The following is a 19,860-nucleotide window of genomic DNA, read 5'->3' as shown; positions in this document are numbered from 1 at the left end:
AACTGTATAACTAAGTATGTTGCACAAAGGGTCAAGATGCCATTTAACTTCAATGTCATTCAACAATGCCAATCTGTGTCTTTCTAACTTGTTCTTCTTCTTCTCTGGAGGTTCTCCATCCTGTCACTTTGCGTTTTGAATCTGCTGGTCACCACTTATGTGTCTATATTTATGCTTGTTGTCAAAATCAACAGAAGGTGACAGGGCAGTGGGATCACAGAGGCCACCGTGCATGTGTGCAACACATACACAGAAAGTTACTTTGCGCAGCAGACATTATGACCATGACATTTCAATGGAATGAATTGGGAAGTTTTCACACTCAGCTCCGCAAATAGGTAAACACTTGTGTTAACTGCAGCTCTAAGTGATTGATGATCAGTCAGATGAGGCACCAACAGGTTCTGTGCTTGTGACATGTCTTGTGACATGTCTTGTGACCGCCTGGACTCATATATCCTCCCCATACCATAAACAAACCTGTCAAAGAGGACTTAAACATAAATCCCGAAAAGCTTTGAAAGCCAACTCTGTGTGAAATGTATTAATGTCCTGTCCTGTAATGTCCTATTTATTTATTTATTTATTTATTTATTTATTTATTTGGATGATGTGTTGACCGATGGCCTGTGGTTTAGGCGGTGGGCTTAGCTGCAGGAAAACAAAGACCCATGGTACTACTGGTGTCCATTATGGAGAAAGTGAATTCCCTGAACTGAGCCTCGAACGTTTGACTTGTCCAATCTGTGTGGTAGCTCAAAGGACCGTTTATTTTTAGTCTTTCAGGGACGGGTGGGGAGGGGGAGAGCAAGGGAGGGAGGGAGGGAGGGAGGCAGACGAGAAGGAAAACAAGAGACGGTCCAGACAGATGTGTCGTGGCAGGAAATGTTCATGGGAACGATTTACCAAGTCTAATGGACTTAAACTCTGATCTACATTAAATCTGTCAATGCAAACTGTTACATGAGAGATCATGGACTTCCTTTATTAGACCCTGTAATCATCTGCCTGCTGGAAGGAGGGAAGGAGGAGGAGAAGGAGGAGGAGGAGGGAACAGCACCTCTTATTTACCCACTACGTGCCTGCTGGAGGAGAAGAGGGGAGAAAGTAGGAGAGTGGAAGAAGAGGAGGGGGAGTGAGGCTTCTCTCTCTCTCTCGCTCTCTCTAAGAGCATTAACTGTAGAGTGTTCTGCTGGTGACAGGTCTGTCAGGGTCAGATGGCTGCTCAGCCTGATTAGACCAGCTCACAGCAGATCCTTGGCCCAACACTCTACGCTGCTCCACAACAAGGCAGAGCCACAAAGTGGGACAAACTGTACATAGCAGAGAGCGAGAGAGAGAGAGAGAGGGAGGGAGAGGCAAGCAGGGGCAGGAGTGAGTGAGTGAGCGAGTCAGGGAGACAGTGGAGCAGAGCAGTGCAACAGGTTGTTGCAGAAAGTCTCTCTGCATCACAACCTGATTTTCCAGCTACTACTGAGGCGGAAAAAGACTGAAAGCAGGTGGACTTCACTGTGGCACATGAGGAACTACTGTTCAGTCTGTTTGGAGATGACACGGAAGAGCTAACTGGTAAGGACACACATTGAATATTCCATTGCATTTGTTTTGCTGTATTCCCTTAAATTACAGTTAAATACTACATAGGTTCTGGATACAGCATATAGACACCATGGTGCCCTGTTACAATGTTTTATACATAACAGTTAGGTGAGAAACACAGAAAAATACAGAAATCATTTTCCACTACAGTGTTGTCAGTAGTGAAAGCTAATCACAGAACTTGAGTGCAACATGCAGAGAGCAGGAGCACAGGGTTGCACCAGCAATGGAAAAATCTGATGTGTCACAGAACCAGTCACCAGTATAGATACAGCTATTAATACAGCTGCAGGTATTCAGTGTCTACAGGGGTTGCCTATAACAGGCAGTCAGCTGGTTGTATGTCAGCACTCAAACTCTGGCATAGCCTTGCTCCTGTTGCTTCTGCTGCTGCTGCTCCTGCAGTGCTTTGGGGGAAGTGACAGTCAGTGGTTTGTGGATTTTCCCTGCGCGTTCAGCAGCCAAGCTGTCCACCGAGTTGAGAAAGACGGCAGCATAGCATGACAGATCTGTTTCAAAAATTGGCATTCAGTGTAGGCACTTTTTCCCGCGTGAGTAGTGATGTGAACTGTTGCAGAAAATATCCTCTAAAGGTCAAAGTGCTGCTACAGGGTCAAAGTTATTGGAGACTACTATACCTGCCCTTTTATTGTGTGTTGCAAACAAGTTTGTGTGTTTTTTCTGGCATGCTAATGCAGCTCTAAAATTATTATTTTTTTAATTACTTTTTCGAGTTCCTACACCCAACCTGTGATAGGAATATCACAGACAATCATCATGCACCTGTTTTGCAAACCAGACTCTGCTCCAAGGTAACAGGGAAAATCAGCATTATATTATTCTGTGACAGTGTCTGCGGTTTTTATCCTGTGTGTGTGTCTCACTTTTCACTTTGTTGTGCCCGTGACCCATATATGCTTCAAATGCTTCAAAATGATATATCACTATAAGCTCACTCCGTCAGTGATAAATAAATGTTTTCTTCTTATATCATACATTTTGGCTTGTCCTGTACCCTGGTACACCCTTGTATACTGTAAATACATACAATTCCTAATTTAAGATAATGACCAACCTGAAATAAGCCGTAGTCATCTGGAGCATGTGATTATGAGGTGTGTGTGTGTGTGTGTGTGTGTGTGTGTGTGTGTGTGTGTGTGTGTGTGTGTCAGAGCAGGGGTGAAGAGGTGACCGTAAATAACTCAGATTACCTCTGAGCTTTCCTTTGTTGTTACTCTGAAATGGGCGTGTGATTGGATGGAGTGTCTCGTCTCTGAGCAACTTCCCTCCCTATATAAACAATCTGTGTATATGATCTCAAATATTCCAGGTGTTTAGCTGACCTTTGTGTTTCACCTAAATTAAATGATTGTTTATGCACTGCTTTGTACAATTTAAATGTGTGTATTTTCTATACATGCAGTACTGTGCAGAAATCTTAAGCCACCATTAGATTTGTTTTAGCAATGCTATAACAACAGTAGAGGATCATTATTTCTATTTCACTCTACTGGAACACATCCAGAAAACATATATGCAAAAAAAAAAAAAACATCCTCTAAAGGTGTCAAGTATTTAGCGTGATCTACCCTTACACTTGAACAATAACACAGCTCTGTTAATACTGGAGTGGAACCTTCATCAATGTTACTGGTAAATCTTGTGTTTGTCCTACTATTTCATTTAAAGAAATATCTGCTGTAAAAAAAACGTCTATTACGCCAGGTTTATTCAAGACATGCTTGAGCATCACATACACATGTTGCATGAGTTAAAGTCATTGACAGCTCGCTAATATATAAGACCAGCTTTAAATCGCATCACTTCATTCCAAATTCCATTGATCACAGAATTTGACATTAAACTACCAGAGCATGTAGTTTGACTTCTTTGGTCACGTAGACACAATCAAACCAGTCTAGATAAATCAAAAGTCACATTTGCTTTTTTTTTCCCTCACCAAATGTAATTTTGTAGATATTGTGCAGGCTAATCTAATACAATCTCCCATATACTGCGAACCCCTCATATATTAGATTTCAAGCCCATGCTTCATTTGTTGCCCAGCTCTCTGGTTCATCCCTCGTAAACACAGGTTCGAGCTATTGTATGTATTGCACATGAGGTCATTCTGAATACTAATCTGCTCACACAAATTAAATCAGTTCCTTGCAACTCACACTTTCCTAAAATGATCATGGGCCCAAACAATTTCAAACTATCAAAGAGGACAGTGGAGGTGATCCTTTGGCTGATCTGCCTACTCTGCCTTAAGGGAAAAGCAGTATACCTTCAAACCATTGCTGCATTACTGAAATGTTTCCTCACCCTGCAAGTTGAATGTTTCAACTGACTTGTTTCTTTTTCTGTGTCTTTATGACTTTAGAACCACTGGTTGATGGAGTTTATGCGGCAGAGTGGTGATTACTGCCACGCCCAACACTTTTAAATCCTGCGTGGGATGATGTGCACTATGGCATCCTGTGGCCTTGAACCCTGAAAGACATTTTTCCATTGTCCTCTGAACCAGCCAGCTCATGGGGTAACAAGTGGAGTCTCGCACACCGGAAGCAATCTGAAGAGAGAAAGGGACTGAGAGAGGCACTGAGCAAGGCAGCGAGCAGTAACAGAGTGAAGGACTTGACAACCAGAGAGTTCAAATACAAAGGGAGACCGCACAGACCTGACACTGTAGCCTGTTGGTCGAGAGAATACAGTCAATGAATGTTGCAAACTAAACATTTACAACCTTGGAATTGGGAGGACAAGTCAAACGGCTTTAAACAGGACGTTCCACATTCAACAGGAAGTGTCAACAATCACTTGGAGACTTTAAGTGGAGACCACAGCTGGAACTAAAGGTGACAGGTAGATTTTGACTTCACGTAATGATGCACCAACACTTTCCTGCATTTTAAAGACTGGTTCTGGCATTCCACACATGACTAATGTGATTATGATTAATTATTGCACTTCTTGCATAAACATTTCTGTTTGTCATTGTACAGCCAGTGCACAGATATGCTCTTGGTTTATTCTTTGAAAAAATCTCCAGTGCAAACATCTCCACCAAATTTCGTTAATTCACATTTGATTATTTGCCTTATTCATTTTTGTACCTCCATGCGAGGAGTCTTGTATCCCGCAAAAACATGTTCTGTAAGTTTGTTTAGAAGACAAAGACAGTGTGCAAAAGTGAACAAGAAAAGGCATCTACAAAACGGAACGTATTTGCACAAATGCAAACATAAACAACAATGACAATGACAGTGACGAGAGAGTTTTGTTACAAATGAGCTTTCATTTTCAGGCCAGCTTAAGATGATGAAGATATGATGGGAAATAAGATGAGTTCACCAAACTCAATATACCAATAATAATGATTACGTTATTATCTTTTAATTAAGGGTCAGGAGTCAAACACAGTCTGTACAGTTAATAAGAAAAATGTTCTCTTATCTCTTAAAAAAGCAGAAAAGATACATGTTTTACTGATAAATACCAAACAAAATATATTGTAACCTTTGTTTCTATTCTGTTTTCAATAATTTATTCAACTTTTCTTCAAATACTTAATATATTTTAACTTGACTGAATTCAGATTAGTATGATTGAGGCCACTGTTCAGTCTAAATGGCAAATAAAGCTGAGGCCAACAGCTGGTTAGCTTAGCATAAAGACACGATGCTAAACAAAATAGCCTGGCTCTGTCCACACCTTAAATATTTCACCTACTAGCAAAACACTTTGGTTATCATGTTATAGCTTGCTTATTTAATTTCAGCAAAAACTCAAATGGGAAAATGACAAGTAATAATTAGCTAACATAAGCTAAGCTAAGCTATGCTAAAATGCTATGCAGCTCCAGGTTAACAGACAGATGTGAGTGGTCAAATTAATTCCATAAAAATGCTGCACTATTCTGTAACGGTTTTCATCAAATTTGTCTAGTATTGTCAAGCTGGTGAAGTTTGGCAGATTCTGTCAAAGTTGCACAGACTGATGATACATTTTGAACAACAAAAGGACAAGATATTAGAGAAAAACACATTTAATTTTGGAGGGAAAACAGACATGACTATTGTTGCATTTTTTGGGAATATCTGCCATGTCTGTCATTAAACACTGCTGTAAAGCAATGTCAAAAAGGCTTTAAATGTGCTTCTAATAGAAAGTCATAAATATGAAATTGTGCTAATATACAGCTATAGACCTTATGTACTACATATCCTACCAACACGAGGCTCACTGTTAATAGCTACATCAACATTAAGGTCAGAGATCATCGTGGGAGGTCAAAGGTCACATTGGCCAACATGAACCGTCCAGCTCCAGTGGAACTGTCCCACAAGAACATGAGGTTCCTCATCACCCACAACCCCACAGACAGCACACTCGGCTCCTTCATAGAGGTAAGCAACACGTGTGTGACTGCTATCAGCTATGCACTGAAGAACTTCATACAGGTGAGATGCACATGCACACACTGTTTCTCACTTTCATTGCAGGACCTGAAGAGATATGGTGCAACCACCGTGGTTCGAGTGTGCGATATCACTTATGACAAAACTCCACTCGAGAAAGACGGCATCAATGTGGTGGTAAGGAAACAAAACACACAAGTGTCATACTGTAATGTGTAGTTCCTGGATCTGAAATAGAAGAAGTTTATTTCTCTTTCAGGATTGGCCCTTCGATGATGGAGCCCCACCTCCAAGTAAGCTTGTTGATGACTGGTTAAGTCTGCTGAAGAAGAAGTTTCAGGAGGACCCAGGATGCTGTGTGGCTGTTCACTGTGTGGCTGGACTAGGACGGTAAGACAAAATGTATTTCAAAATAAAATACCAAATACCCAACTATTTATATGTAATATTACTAGTTTATTTGGAGGGACAATGCATGTTTATGAACATTTCAAGAATGTGAACACACCAGATTGTAGCCAAAGGCTAGCAAATAAAAGTATAGCAACTATCATTTCTTATGTAGCTAAATGTAAAACAAGAAAAAAATATTTAAGAAAAAAGGCAAACACAAGTGTTACTATGAAAACTTGACATGTGTGGCCGAATTAAAAGCCTCACATTTGCTTTATTATGATGTTTATTATGATGTCACGTTGTTTCAAAGAGTAAGTATTTTAAATACAAAAACATACACAGCATTTACGTTTATTCATTCAATTAGAATTGAATACAAATTAAAAAATTATATTTTGTATTTTAAAAACATGTTTCAGAAATACTGCCCATCCCTGTTTGCATAGCATTCTTAGTGAGGGCACTAGACATAATGCATTCCCTAGCCCCTTATCCTAAACTGAACCACCACAACTAAAGGCTTAACCCTAACTTTTGACCTAACCCTAATATGCATCTAATTATAATCTTAACCATAAAACCAAGTGTTAACCCTGAAAAAGCCATTTCCAGTTGTGAGGATCAGCCAAAATGTCCTTACTTTCTCAAAGTGTTGTCACACCCTATAGTTTATATGTTTTTTGGCCCTCATGAAGATCTATATATAAAAGTGTACATATATAAGTGGTTGTTTTTTGGGGTTTGGGGATTTACAGGTCTGTGTGTGTGTGTGCATGCGTGTGTGTAAAGGGCTCCTGTGCTGGTGGCTCTGGCTCTGATAGAGAGTGGGATGAAGTATGAAGATGCAATTCAACTCATCAGGCAGTAAGTACATCCTGTGTATTCACACTCATGCAGTTACGGCAAACAGAAGCCCATCTGTGTGTATGCTGTGTGTATGAATAATGTATGTTTTTTTTAGTTTAAAATGGAGCATTTATACTATAATAATATAATAATATATGTGTATTTTAGGAAGCGTCGTGGAGCCATCAACAGCAAACAGCTAACCTACCTGGAGAAATATCGATCCAAACAGAGACTCCGCTTCAAAGAGTCTCACGCACACAAGAACAAGTGTTGCACCATGTGAACACACACATGCACACACACGCACAACACACACACACACACACACACACACACACACACACACACACACACACACACACACACACACACACACACACACACACACACACACACACACTCTCAGGAATCCAACCACATAAGCCTTGTCTCACCTACACCTGCACCTGCACCATCAGTGCAGGGATTTTATGAATGTTTTTTTTTTTTTAAATTCGAATCCATCTTTGTTCACTTGTTTTGTTTGAGGTGTCTTTGAAAGATCATTTTAGTCTGTTGGAATTTTGCTTTATTTCACAGCTTACAGTGAAGAAAGATGGACAAATCAAATAAGGGATGGACAGTTCTCTCCCCCCCCAGAATTGTTTATACTCAAAGTTAAATCAGGGATAAATTTAAAACTTGTATGAGATTTTTATCAAGTTTTCAACCAATCTAATCAAATGCTAATGTTTAGATTAGATGGATTTTAGCAGCTCAGTGTAAATCTCCATACACTAATCCTGCTGCTGTCTGTTCTCAGTTGAGGCGAAAGGGATACTTTTTCATTCATTCATCTACAGTTAGCATGAAAACAAACCTATATAATGCTACAATAGATGACACATTTGGCAAAACATAAATCTTTTATATGTTTTTTGTCGCAGCCACTGGTTTAATATTACAGTATGACATATACTGTGCACAAGACATATTATGTTATGCTCTGTTTACTGTCTCCCACAGAGGAGAGCTTTGTGGTGAGCAGAATGATTCGTAGTATAAAATATGTTACATAGAAATAGGAAATGTCTAACAAATATATTTTGGATTCAATATGACATGAATTCAGAAACAGTGGAATCTTCTATAAGGGAAGGTCAACTCTTCTCCTTCTGTGATTGCAAAGAGTTTGCTCTTTTTTTTCGGGAATAATTTCTGCGTTTACAAACATATACGGTGTCTTTAACATGATCTTGTGGTTGGTGTGTAAAGCCTGTCCATACGAGCAGACGGTGACACCTACTGGTCAGGCTGTTTGTTACAGTGACAGGCCACCTTTCGTCTGATGTGTCTGTTAAATTGAGGTACTGGTGTAATTTTATCTCACATGTTGCTGTGCATTGTCACATCTTTTAGACTTGGTCACAGTAGTTGACACACATTTTATTGTGCGGTTGACTTAATTATTTGCATTGTTCCTGAATGATACATGCAAACATCTGCTACTGACTCCTGTTTTCATTTTTCATTCATAACTGATTCAACTTTGGTTTCCCTGATAATAAAGTGTGCACTTTTTATGTATTAGCGGGTTGTGTATCATAGTTATACTCGTCATCTGTATTAAGAAAAACATCTCCGACATGAACAACAAATTGTATAAAAGAAATGGGAGCAGTGGGTGTGATCTGAAGTAAAGAAGCACTATGTGAAGTGTGAGGTAAGAGGGTCACATATTTTACCCCAAAAGAATGGCTACAGTGTGATTGCTTTGTGTGTGAGCGTGTGAATGTGTGCATGTGTGTGTGGCCGGGGCTGAATTGAGACTTTTTTATATAAAAACAAATGCTGTAAATGTCCTTTTGTCTGTAAATATTTGCATTGTTTAATAAAGGTTTTGTCATTGCCTCCATGTGTTAAGAGCTGTCCATCTATCCATCCGTCATTTTACAACTTTTCTATGGATTAGTGGCCTTCTTAGGCTCCATTTAGCTGAATATTACAAAATAACTAGTAAAAAAGCAAAGACTTTCTTAAACTCTGTTAATGTGAGTGTTAACAGTTCAGAGACACAATCAAACAGTCTCACATTTCTTCATGCAAGAAAGATTTGAAGACATTGAGAGTAAATTAAAGTAAAAGCCACGCCAGCTGTAACATGGATAATAATGACAATGAAATGTAGTCTTAATGTAAATTGATTAAATAAAATTAAAAATTGGTCTCCAAATAAATATTTATTTAGAATCTGAAATGTTATGTAAACCTGCATTTATTTACCTGATGTTCAGTTATTTCATAAACTCAAAAACAGTGAGTGGTTGACAATAAATATATTATACATATTATAAGTATATATAATGTATCTTATAATATTTATTGTATATAACCCTCATAAACAAAGGCACAAACAAGACTTTTATTTTCGATAATTAAAAAAAAACCAAAAAAAAAAACAAGAGCATAACATTCAGTCTTCCCGCCACAGAGGGCGCTGTCTTCTACATTACCTCTAGACGAGACCGACGTCCGCTTCCGTTGCTTCAAAGAGATGTACCATGAGATCATTGAGATGTACTTGTGTCGCAGATTCGACAGAAATTCTTTCGTACGTAAAATAAAATTGGGTTATCAATCTAAATAACGCATAATATTGAATCCTACGATGGTTCTAACCCATCGATAATATTTTTTTAACTCGCTGTTAAAATGCCGAAAAAATGGATGAACATGAAGAAGGTAAGAGTTTGTACAAGATCCAGCGCGAATATGTTTGTCGGGTCTTCATTTTCGCTTCGGCCAAATCGTTCACAACTCACTTTCGGGATCGTTCGTTTCATGTTGTTGACAATGTTGATACGTTATTGTGGTCCATAGTTTGTCCTGTACGGGTGTGCCCGTTAGTTACTAATGGAACGGTGCGAGTTTTTAGACAACATACGACTTGACAGAATCGCGGTGAAGTTAAATGTTAGGTTGGCTAGTCGGCAGACGTCCTCTCAGGTGTGTGAGTCTGTTACAAGACAATATGCACCAGTGCCGGCCCAAACCTTTATGGGGCCCTAAGCTGAATTTGTTTTTAGGGCCCCCTTTCCACCACCTCGATACAAATGTAACATGATATTCATTTTAACCATAGAGGGTTGTAAAATCACAAAAGTGGCCTAGAATTAATTTGCCCTTTCATATTCAAACACTATGACGGAGATAAACAAGGACTGCAACATTAATAGCATGTGCCCCCCAACATGCTATTTATTGTATTTATAGGACAAGGCTGTGTGTACACAACTGTAAGCTTTTGGAGAATGCACACAAATTTGGACATTTGTATGAAGTTTTTCTTTCCATGTTCCATGTTTTATTTTCATGTACATTTTATATACATATATATTTTTATTTCTTGTGCTTCCTAACCACTGAGGGTGCAATGATAAACTCGGGTTTGAAACGCTTCTTGTTTGGGAAGCATAACACAGATCACAGGGCATCACTGTCTGCAAATTAGACAAACCTAGTGTTTTATTGGATTGTAAGAGCTTCTTATTTTTATATGAACATTTAGAAAGACAAACCATGATTATCCAATGAAAAGAGATGTTTGGCTGTTTGTCCAGAGGAACACACTTAGTCATTTGTTTAGATCTTATTTGATCTCATGGCATGGAAGCTTTTAGAACATGTCTGTACATATATTTGTTTTCTTAAACTAAGGCCTTCTTTTGTGTGTTGTTTTTAGCTGGTTCGGTGTTTATGTGCCGACTGTGCAACCTCTTCTCTCCCAGTCGCCCTCTGCTGCTGGCCCACTGCGGTCAGGTTCACCCTGAGCAGGAGCTTCCTGATGACATCATCACTACGCTGAAGCCTCTTGTTGCCGAACCTGTGGAGACAGTGGCAGGTCAGATTAGTGTGTCATTGCTGGGAATACTTTTAAAACGATTATAAAATTAATTATGTGTGATCACTGAACACTGACTAATTTAAGGATGAATTTGACTTTAATATGAACAACACATAATGAGATATTCTGGAAATACTGCCATCATTGACACAAAGCAGAAGCTAAAGTAGATCAGACATCAACTGATCCACCGACACTAAAAACACCCCATCTCCCAAATTTAAAAGAAAATAAATCCCTTATCTACCTTATTTAATGTCTTTGTTATTAAAAATAATAGGTGTTGTCTTGTTTGCCTGCAGAGAGCCCAGTGAAGCGAAAGCGAGGACGACCAAAAGGCTCTACGAAGAAGGTCAAGGCTGACTCCACCCATTCTCCAGATGATAAACTTGAGCAAAAAGACAAAGGGAATAAGACAGAGGGAGACTCACAGCATAGCTCTGTAGAAGGTTGTACTGCAAACATTTACATGTACCCCACATACAATTTTGCTTGTTGGTGTGGAAAGCAGGACAAGTGTGTTCAGGAAGATAGTTAACAAACCTGACAATTTCAAATTACATTAGCATTTAGTCCAAGGCCAGTTTTCCTCTGAGACAATAGTTACTTCTGTTGTAAATGTTACTTTAGTGGTGGAGTGTCAGACTGATAGAAATACAAGTCTATCCTTTCACAAATCATTCACTAAGTTGTTTAGTAGACCTTCAAGCCAAGAGTGTTTGTTATATGCTTTTATTAATGATATTTCTTTCTGCTAGGTGAAAGCCATGATCAGATTTTCGGACTCAGTTGTAGAAACTGTCGTCGCTCGTTCAGCAACAAACGACAGATCCTCAAACACATCTGCCTTAGGGAGGAGGAGGAGGACGGAGAGGGAAACGGTGAGTCGTGAAATGACAAAGACCAAAATGTGAACGGAGAAGTTATGTGACATAGAGCCTTACAAAGAAGAGTATGAGTAAGTGAAAGCATGTTAGATATATTATTTAAGATGAATAAGTACCGTATGTTGTTATAATCCAGACACTGGTGGAAAAAGTGATTGTATTTTAAGACAAAATAATCTTTATTGCAACAGGGGAGGAGATCCCTGGGAATGACCGTGTGAAAGCTGATTCAAGCAGGAAGCGCCAGAACACAGCAAGGCCAGGACCTGTGAGAGAAAAAGAAAAAGGTAAGATAAATTTTGTTTAAATAATTACGGACTTTCATACATACCTTTTGTTTTGAAGTCTGAAAGTATAAAGAAAGCTCTTCTGAATATGAAGATGACTGTAGACATACTTTCTTATCGTATGTCTATAGATCAGATTTGATGAATCGGACGTATTTTGTTCTTGTGTTGTGTTTTGTTCTATGTAGACCAAAATCTCACATCGAAGGATGGAGCCCCAGCAACAGGAAATAAAAAGACAGTTGTCAGTTTTGTTCTGGCAGAGAATGAAACAATCCCAGGCCAGTTTTTTTTTTTTTCTGATAATTTAAACATTTTGTCTAATGAGGAAGTATGTCTTATCTAAAATGTGTTTCCTTTATTTCAACAGGTGTTTCTAAAATTGTTCCACTAGAGGATGGTTCAACAGAAACTGAGTCTGCAGCCAACGAGACTCAGCCTCACGTAAGACCAGGAATATATAAAATAGGTTTTGATCTAACTGAGTAAACAGTTTTAGTTTAATTTTGACAATTTTGACCACCCCACCTCGAGGATTTAAACCCATGAAACATAAAACAGTGACAGAGAAGTCCTTGGTGCTCATAGATATACTTTTACAACCTCTTGTTTTTCTAAAAACAGTATTATAGATAATCTACAGAATTCCCCCTTAACACTGAAAACTACCTATAAATTAAGATGTGATCTCAATGAAAACTGTTGCAGGACATTTCTCCAATTAGTTTTAAATGAGGAGAATGATTGAAAGTTGCGTTTTTAATTATGGGCTTCTATTTAGTTAAGATGATTTTATTCACCTATGACAGTATCATTTACTAAATGTACCTGGTCAGTCTGTTGTCTTCCAGAGTCACTCACAAGACCCTGAAACTGAAGCCACCATCTTGGAAGGTGATGCTGAATCAGCGCAGGAGCTGAGGTAATGTAATAAAAAAAATTGCATTTGCATGATTCACGGTCTTAATAGTTAATCTTGGTCGAGTAAATCTGACAATAAAGCATTATTATCTCATCATCTGTCATGAAAAGAGTGAAACAAACCTGATAATTGACTTATAATCCACATAAATGTAGTAGAACAATGTTTTTCACTGTCAGTTGAGTGACCATTTTGTCTTCTGCTCCTAGTTCAACCTCCACAACAACAACAACAACAACAACAACAACAAAGGGAGCAGCAGTCGGCAGAGGCTTTCAGGAATATTCTATCAAGCAACATGCTGCCAAGTACTAAAATAATATTTCCCTATCAAATACATTTGTTGTGATTTTATTTTTTAGTAACAGCAGTTTTGTTTGGAGGAAAAGGACTTTTGATTCTTTGTTTGTTTGTCATTAACTGTGCTACCACCTACCCCCAAAATATAATATTGTTACACTGTGTTTCCCAGTTCATCTCAGAGTAAGATGAAGATCTTCACCTGCGAGTTCTGTAACAAGATCTTCAAGTTCAGACATTCTCTGGTCGCACACCTCAGGGTGCACACCCAGGAGAAACCGTTCCAGTGTCCTCACTGTGACTACGCATCAACCATAAAAGGTTAATCCAGGCTCACTGGCACACAAGTGAAGAAATATTACAACAGGCAAAATAAATTGTTATTTTATTACATTGCTAAGCCCCCTATTAACTCAATTTCCCCTTCAAAGCAAACCTGAATGTTCACTTGAGGAAGCACACAGGGGAGAAGTTCAGCTGCCAACACTGCCCTTTCGCCAGCCTCAGCCCAGGACACCTAAAGGTTTATTAATTTAGTTGTTCTGTTTATTGTCTGTAGTCGTGATAATCGTGTGCATGTTTAGTGTGAATGGGTGCAAACATTATGAAGCCTTTCTTTTATTGGAGCTAGGTTCCTGTATGTTGACACTCATCTTCATGCAGCATGCACATGATCTGTGGAGTTTCTTGTTCTTGCATTGAATGAATTTGTTATTCTGTGTTTCTGATAATGCAGGTCCACATCGAGCGAGTCCACATGAAGGTGAAGCAGCACTGTAACTTCTGTGAGAGAAAGTACTCGGATGTGAAGAACTTGCTGAAACACATGGAGATAAATCATGACCTCAAAGACCCCGCAGTCTATCAGAGCTACCAGCAGCTAAGGTATAATCTGCAGTTTCCAATAATTAATTTAATCTATACCGTCATTTTATTCACAGTCCCACCTTCATCTTCAATGAATTTATTTATCTTTTTGTAGGTTAAAAACTCGTCAGGGCCTCAGACAGCTCCTTTTCCACTGCCACACCTGTAACCGACACTTTAAGAACCAGCTCGAGCGGGAGCGCCACCTGTTGGTCCATGGGCGTCTGCGTCCCTTCGCCTGCTTGCTCTGTGACCATGCAGCCACCAAAATGGACGCTCTCACTGCTCATGTCAGGAAACACCTCTTCCTGTATGTGTGCTGTGATTGCGACGGGAAGTTTGTCAGTGCTCAGAAACTTAAGAGTCACCTGAAAGAGTCTCACTCTGAGCTGGAACAGGAACAGGCCTTCACCAAGTGTATTAATAGCAGCTACTATCTGATACAGCCTGGAGGGGACATGTGGGGGGAGGAGGACAGGGGGGACACAGAGAGAGGGGTACAGGAGGAACACGGGACAGATGAGAGGGTGGTGGTGAATGGTGTTGGAGAGGAGGAGTTGCCAGGTGTGGAAGTGGAGCGGCTAGAAGCTGAAGAGCAGGAAGAAATTAAGCCACAAGGCGAAAGTGAAGAAAATGTACAGGTCAAAGAGGAAGGAGCAGGACAAAAAGTAGAAAATGAAGGTGCACAGCAAGGTTCCCATGAAGCAATTTCCGTGGAAACTTCAACTCCTACTGAGAAACAGGACAAAGCAACAGCTGGAGAACCATCACAAAGCAACAAAATGGACTCTTGCACCCCTGCAGCTGAAAACAAAGACAGACGGGATGTGGAGAGCGCCCGCATGACCCTCCAAGCAGACAGGAATCAGAAAAACACACATGCAGCCAAAAACACGGACACCACTTCATCACCAGGCAATGCTGACCTACCTGATGTGTGTGACACCACACATTCATCATCAGCGCCTCCACCACCCGAGGACCAGACGCCACATCCAGAAAAGGTAAATTAGTTAATGGTATTGTAATGAACGAGGAAAAGTCATTACATGATGGATGGATGGATGGATGGATGGATGGATGGTTAATCTACTATTTTCTCTGTTTTATATCAGAAAACATGGCATAAAACATCCATCACAATTTATTGAATCTTTGATTTCTGCCAGCAGGAGTCCCAGGTTTTCCCTCAGAGTGCATTTGAGCAGGTGTTTTCATCTCTACGGAAGACTCGTCTGAATATGGAGACTTTCCAGCGGCTCAGGAAAGTGTATGGAGACCTAGAATGTCAATACTGTGGTAAGATGATGGGGAAGAAATGGCTGGTTTTGTACTATAATTGTATTTTATACGCTTTCAGCATCTCCAGTTTTATTTATGTTCTGCTGCACAGGTAAACTCTTCTGGTACAACGTCCACTATAACATCCATCTACGCACGCACACTAAGGAGCACTTGCATTACTGCACAAAGTGCAACTACTCGTCCATCACCAAAAGCTCCTTAAAGCGGCACCAGATCCAGAAGCACAGTGGTTTGCTGCTGTCATGCTCTAACCCTGACTGTAAATACACCACGCCTGACAAATACAAACTACAAGCCCATCTGAGGACGCACCAGGAACAGGTAACTAGCCTGACGACACTCTCGGTATAAGACAAAAATATTTAACTTTATTAAGATTAAATAATGATATATCATATTATTCATTCCTACCTCAGTGACATCAGACCACTAACATAACCTGGGAGAATTAAGTTTTTTTTTTTTTTTCTGTGAGGGATGCAGAGATGAACCAAACTCTTTTGTTTCACAGGGGAAAAGTGTGACCTGTCCTGTTTGCCAGCGCAGCTATTCAGAGCACAGACTAAAGCATCACATCAAAACATCCCACCCTGGTAAAGGAAACACACATGTTGTATATCTAGAAACCAAAACACACAATAACCTGTTAACATTTCTCTTGATAATGCTGAACTGTAACTATTAAGTACCTACTATTTCAAGCGTTAGTTCACTGGCCAAATCTGAACTCAAGACTGTCATTTTTTTCCTCCATTGTTTGCATTGTGCCAACTTGATGTTCGAATAAATTCCATTTCATGCTGCATTTCATATATTTTATTTATTATTTTCACTGCATGTCTTAAACTGCTTTATAAACATTTCCTCATCTATGAATGAAATGTGTCACACATAAATGGTTTTGAACAACTGAATGCTTTTGACGACCAGGTTTCTGTGTTTGTGTTGGACAGATTCACTGCCTGTGCAGCGTGCAGAGAAGTGTCCTTACTGTGACTCCTACTTCCTGAAGAACAGCAGAGACTTTCAGCAACACATCTGGGCCCATCAAGGTTTGACCCTCCTCTGTCATTACTACACAGACGAACACACACGACTGCAGTCCTGAAGGGAATATTTCAGTTTTTCATAATAATATTGATGAAAATGACAATTATCACTTTAAATTTTATTTTCACACATTTACAGTTATTTGTGACTTCATTTGGAATATACTTTACTTTGTGTTTTATAGGTACTACAAATAATTATGAACAGTCATGTTTCAGGTTCTGTAATTCACTTCAATTCATGGAAGACCTACCTTAAGTTTAATCTTGATTTGCTCTATTATACATATGTCATTAGGCTGTGGTGGCTGTCTTGTTTCTTCCTGCCATTTCATAACCCATATGTATATATTGTTTTGTCATATTTTTGTGCACGTTTATCTGCATAGGTCTGAAGCCATACGTCTGTGGTGTGTGTGACTACGCGGGCCGTAGCAGGAGCAACCTGAAGACTCACATGAACCGACACAACACGGAGAAACGTCACCTCTGTGACCTGTGCGGCAAGAAGTTCAAGTCTAAAGTAACGCTGAAAAGCCACAGACAGAGCCACACTAATGAAGGTGTGAAAACCCTCTCTCTCTCTCATGAAAAGAGACAAATCATTTATAAATTATTATTTCTTCAATAATTGTGTTTGTTCAGGGAAGCGGTTTCACTGCCCAGAGTGTGACTTTACCTCGGTCTCAAATCCGTACCTGGTCAGACATATGGAGCAACACGCTGCATTCAAGGTCAGAAAAACACACACATATCTCAATGTTGATTTAAATTATATATGTAATAATTCTTTTTTTGTAAAATGATGATCAAACAATTGTTCTAATCTATGTATGATCAGTTGAGTCTCACTCAGTGTTGTTTGTTGTGGATATTTAAAGGGGACATATTATGCAAAATCAACTTTTTAATCATTTAAATCCTTATATTTGGGACTCTGGAGGTCCTATCAGTCTGCAAAGTGTGAAAAAAGATGACTCACTCATGGTTTTGTGGTCCTCCTCAGTCTAAGTACAGGAGATAAAACACGCGATGTTGACTTCCGCGTGAAGCCCGTGAAAAGCTCTATTCTTGGCTCCACAGTGCAGCACAGAGTCCTACACAAACTTCCAGCCTCAGAGGATTTATCTGTCCAGTGGATACATGTTATATATGACGGCAATGTGCCTGCTAGAGCCTGAAAATTATCACTTTTCCAAATGCTAACTGCTGTAAGCTCCCAGTAGCCTCTGTGGCTGATGTCATTTCCTGTCCCTTAAGTTTCGTTTTACTTGTTTTAAAGGTGCTGTTTTGGCAGGGTGATTGAACTGCTATGGTGCTTCATCCTTATGGTAACGCATGTCACAGACATGTTCATTAGGACACCAGGGAACTAGTTTAACTTAAACGTTTCAGCAATGATCATTTGCTAACAACATGTTTGGTGAAATGCTCAGAGAAAATCAATGAATGCTAAAATTCATTATTCAAAATTGTCCAAGTTGTGTTTCATTGGCTGTCCCTGTAGCCATTTCGCTGTGCCCACTGCCACTACTCCTGTAACCTTGCTGGTCCCCTGAAGCGACACTACAGCTTGAAGCACCCAGATCAGAAATATGAGAATGCTGGAACTGGGCTGCCTAACCCTGATGCTCTGAAACAGCAAGGTCTGAAGCCTTTTCTATTTCACACCTTCTTTAAAGTGACATTTCAGTCATTTCATGGGTTTTTCAGCTTGTGTGTGCATTTATCTCTGTGTGTTCAGGTGGAAGAAAGTGTCCTGAATGTGAGTTTGTTTATGGCACCACATGGGAGCTGAATCGACACCTGAAGAGCAAGCACAGCCTGAAAGTAGTAGAGGGCACTTGGGAGGTAAACGGGAAACAAAAAATAAATTTGTAATATTAATAGTTGCCAGTTGTTTTTATTTGTCCAATCTAGGGTTTTCAGGATAATACAATATCTGCTGTATGCTATATAAAAATCCAGACAGGTGAGACAGTTGAAGCCCAGTATGTGTCTGTGGAGGATGAGGAGCAGCTGACAGAAGCACCTGCAGTAGCTCTGCATGACAACGGTAAGAATGGCAGTGGCCAAAACCTATTTTCTGCTCAGTGCATATTCATTGCACTAATATGTTGTAATGTCTGCTGTATGTAACACACTGGCTTTTGTGTTCAGTTGATATCCAGCAGATCACTGAGTTCAGCTCAGAGACTCATGACGCCGTCACCTCCATGGTCGCCATGGCTCCAGGCACCGTTGCTGTCGTACAGCAGGTAAACATTGTTGCACTTTGTGAGAAGGAAATCACAGCTAGTTTCAACACATATTTTAATGTTTTGTTGTGGCCAAAGTTGCAGGTGACTGACGAGCAGGACCTCGACAACTGCGGCAACCAGCTGATGGTGGTGAATGCCGAGGGGGATCTAACTGGTGACCAGGTGATGGTGGTGGAGGATGCGCAGGGACTGGAGGCTCTGACAGTCCTCACTCAGGGAGAAAACACTCATCACTATATCGTCTATGTCGAGGAACACACTGTAGAAATCAACTCGCAGAGCTAGCATTTTAACACAGCACTGCAGATTTGTCAGTGACTCTCAGTATTTCAGTGGATGAAGTAGTTCGTCTTCCATTTCCGTACTGAAGGTTCCTCCGGAGGTCAGCTTCTCTTGTCTACATGCAGATTTCCCTGGGGAACACACCTGACCCCCAAAACCCATCCTGGTGGCTGTGCATCAGTGTGTGAATGAGATTAATGTATGTGTGACAGAAAATGTGCTGCATTTGATGCACAGTGTTTATGTATATATATGTGTGTGTGTACGAGTAAATGGCAAAACTGTAGTTTAAAAGTGCTTTGTGTGGTCATCAGTAATTAGGTAATCAGGAATTTTCAAATGTATTAAAGAAAAACCATCACGTTTACCAATTAACAATAAAATCAGGATTTGGCGATTGTCTCCTTTCTTCATCATTTTTTATTTGTATAATTCTATGGGTTATTTAAATTAAGATTATTTAAATATGTGATATACAATTAATTTTTATTTTTTTTATTTACCATTAGTTGACCATTAAAACGCAGATTTTAATGTTAAAATGTGTGT

The 19,860-nt window shown here is 39.7% G+C and overlaps 2 protein-coding genes across 5 annotated transcripts; both read left to right on the top strand.

Moving 5' to 3' along the window:
• The first annotated feature begins 1,043 nt into the window (after nt 1–1,043).
• On the top strand, nt 1,044–9,158 carry LOC310925155 (protein tyrosine phosphatase type IVA 3). Of its 4 annotated transcripts, none has more exons than XM_083887029.1 (7): nt 1,044–1,569; nt 3,986–4,460; nt 5,858–6,011; nt 6,108–6,200; nt 6,283–6,413; nt 7,209–7,283; nt 7,434–9,158. In XM_083887029.1, exons 3-7 carry the CDS (start codon nt 5,916–5,918, stop codon nt 7,549–7,551), a joined length of 513 nt encoding a protein of 170 aa, XP_083743155.1. In that variant the 5' UTR covers nt 1,044–1,569; nt 3,986–4,460; nt 5,858–5,915; the 3' UTR covers nt 7,552–9,158. The 4 variants fall into 4 exon arrangements, with proteins under 4 accessions (XP_083743155.1, XP_083743154.1, XP_083743153.1 ...); XM_083887028.1 differs by having other exon boundaries at nt 3,986–4,467; XM_083887027.1 differs by having other exon boundaries at nt 1,071–1,569; nt 5,874–6,011.
• A 694-nt stretch (nt 9,159–9,852) lies between these two features.
• On the top strand, nt 9,853–19,613 carry zfat (zinc finger and AT hook domain containing). The gene is made up of 24 exons (XM_083899447.1): nt 9,853–9,989; nt 10,990–11,148; nt 11,454–11,600; nt 11,910–12,032; nt 12,230–12,325; nt 12,514–12,606; nt 12,696–12,769; nt 13,162–13,247; nt 13,457–13,555; nt 13,720–13,868; nt 13,979–14,070; nt 14,284–14,432; nt 14,530–15,418; nt 15,587–15,713; nt 15,808–16,040; nt 16,231–16,312; nt 16,673–16,771; nt 17,158–17,331; nt 17,414–17,502; nt 18,276–18,414; nt 18,513–18,619; nt 18,737–18,824; nt 18,929–19,026; nt 19,105–19,613. The coding sequence occupies exons 1-24, from the start codon at nt 9,971–9,973 to the stop codon at nt 19,312–19,314; spliced, it is 3,621 nt and encodes a 1,206-aa protein (XP_083755573.1). The 5' UTR covers nt 9,853–9,970; the 3' UTR covers nt 19,315–19,613.
• The last annotated feature ends 247 nt before the right edge of the window (nt 19,614–19,860 follow it).

This window comes from Microchirus variegatus, assembly GCF_963457635.1.
Source record: "Microchirus variegatus genome assembly, chromosome: 1".
NCBI classification, from domain to species: Eukaryota; Metazoa; Chordata; class Actinopteri; order Pleuronectiformes; family Soleidae; genus Microchirus; species Microchirus variegatus.
Note: the sequence above shows the minus strand (reverse complement) of the source record. Positions and strands in the feature narration are given on the sequence as shown.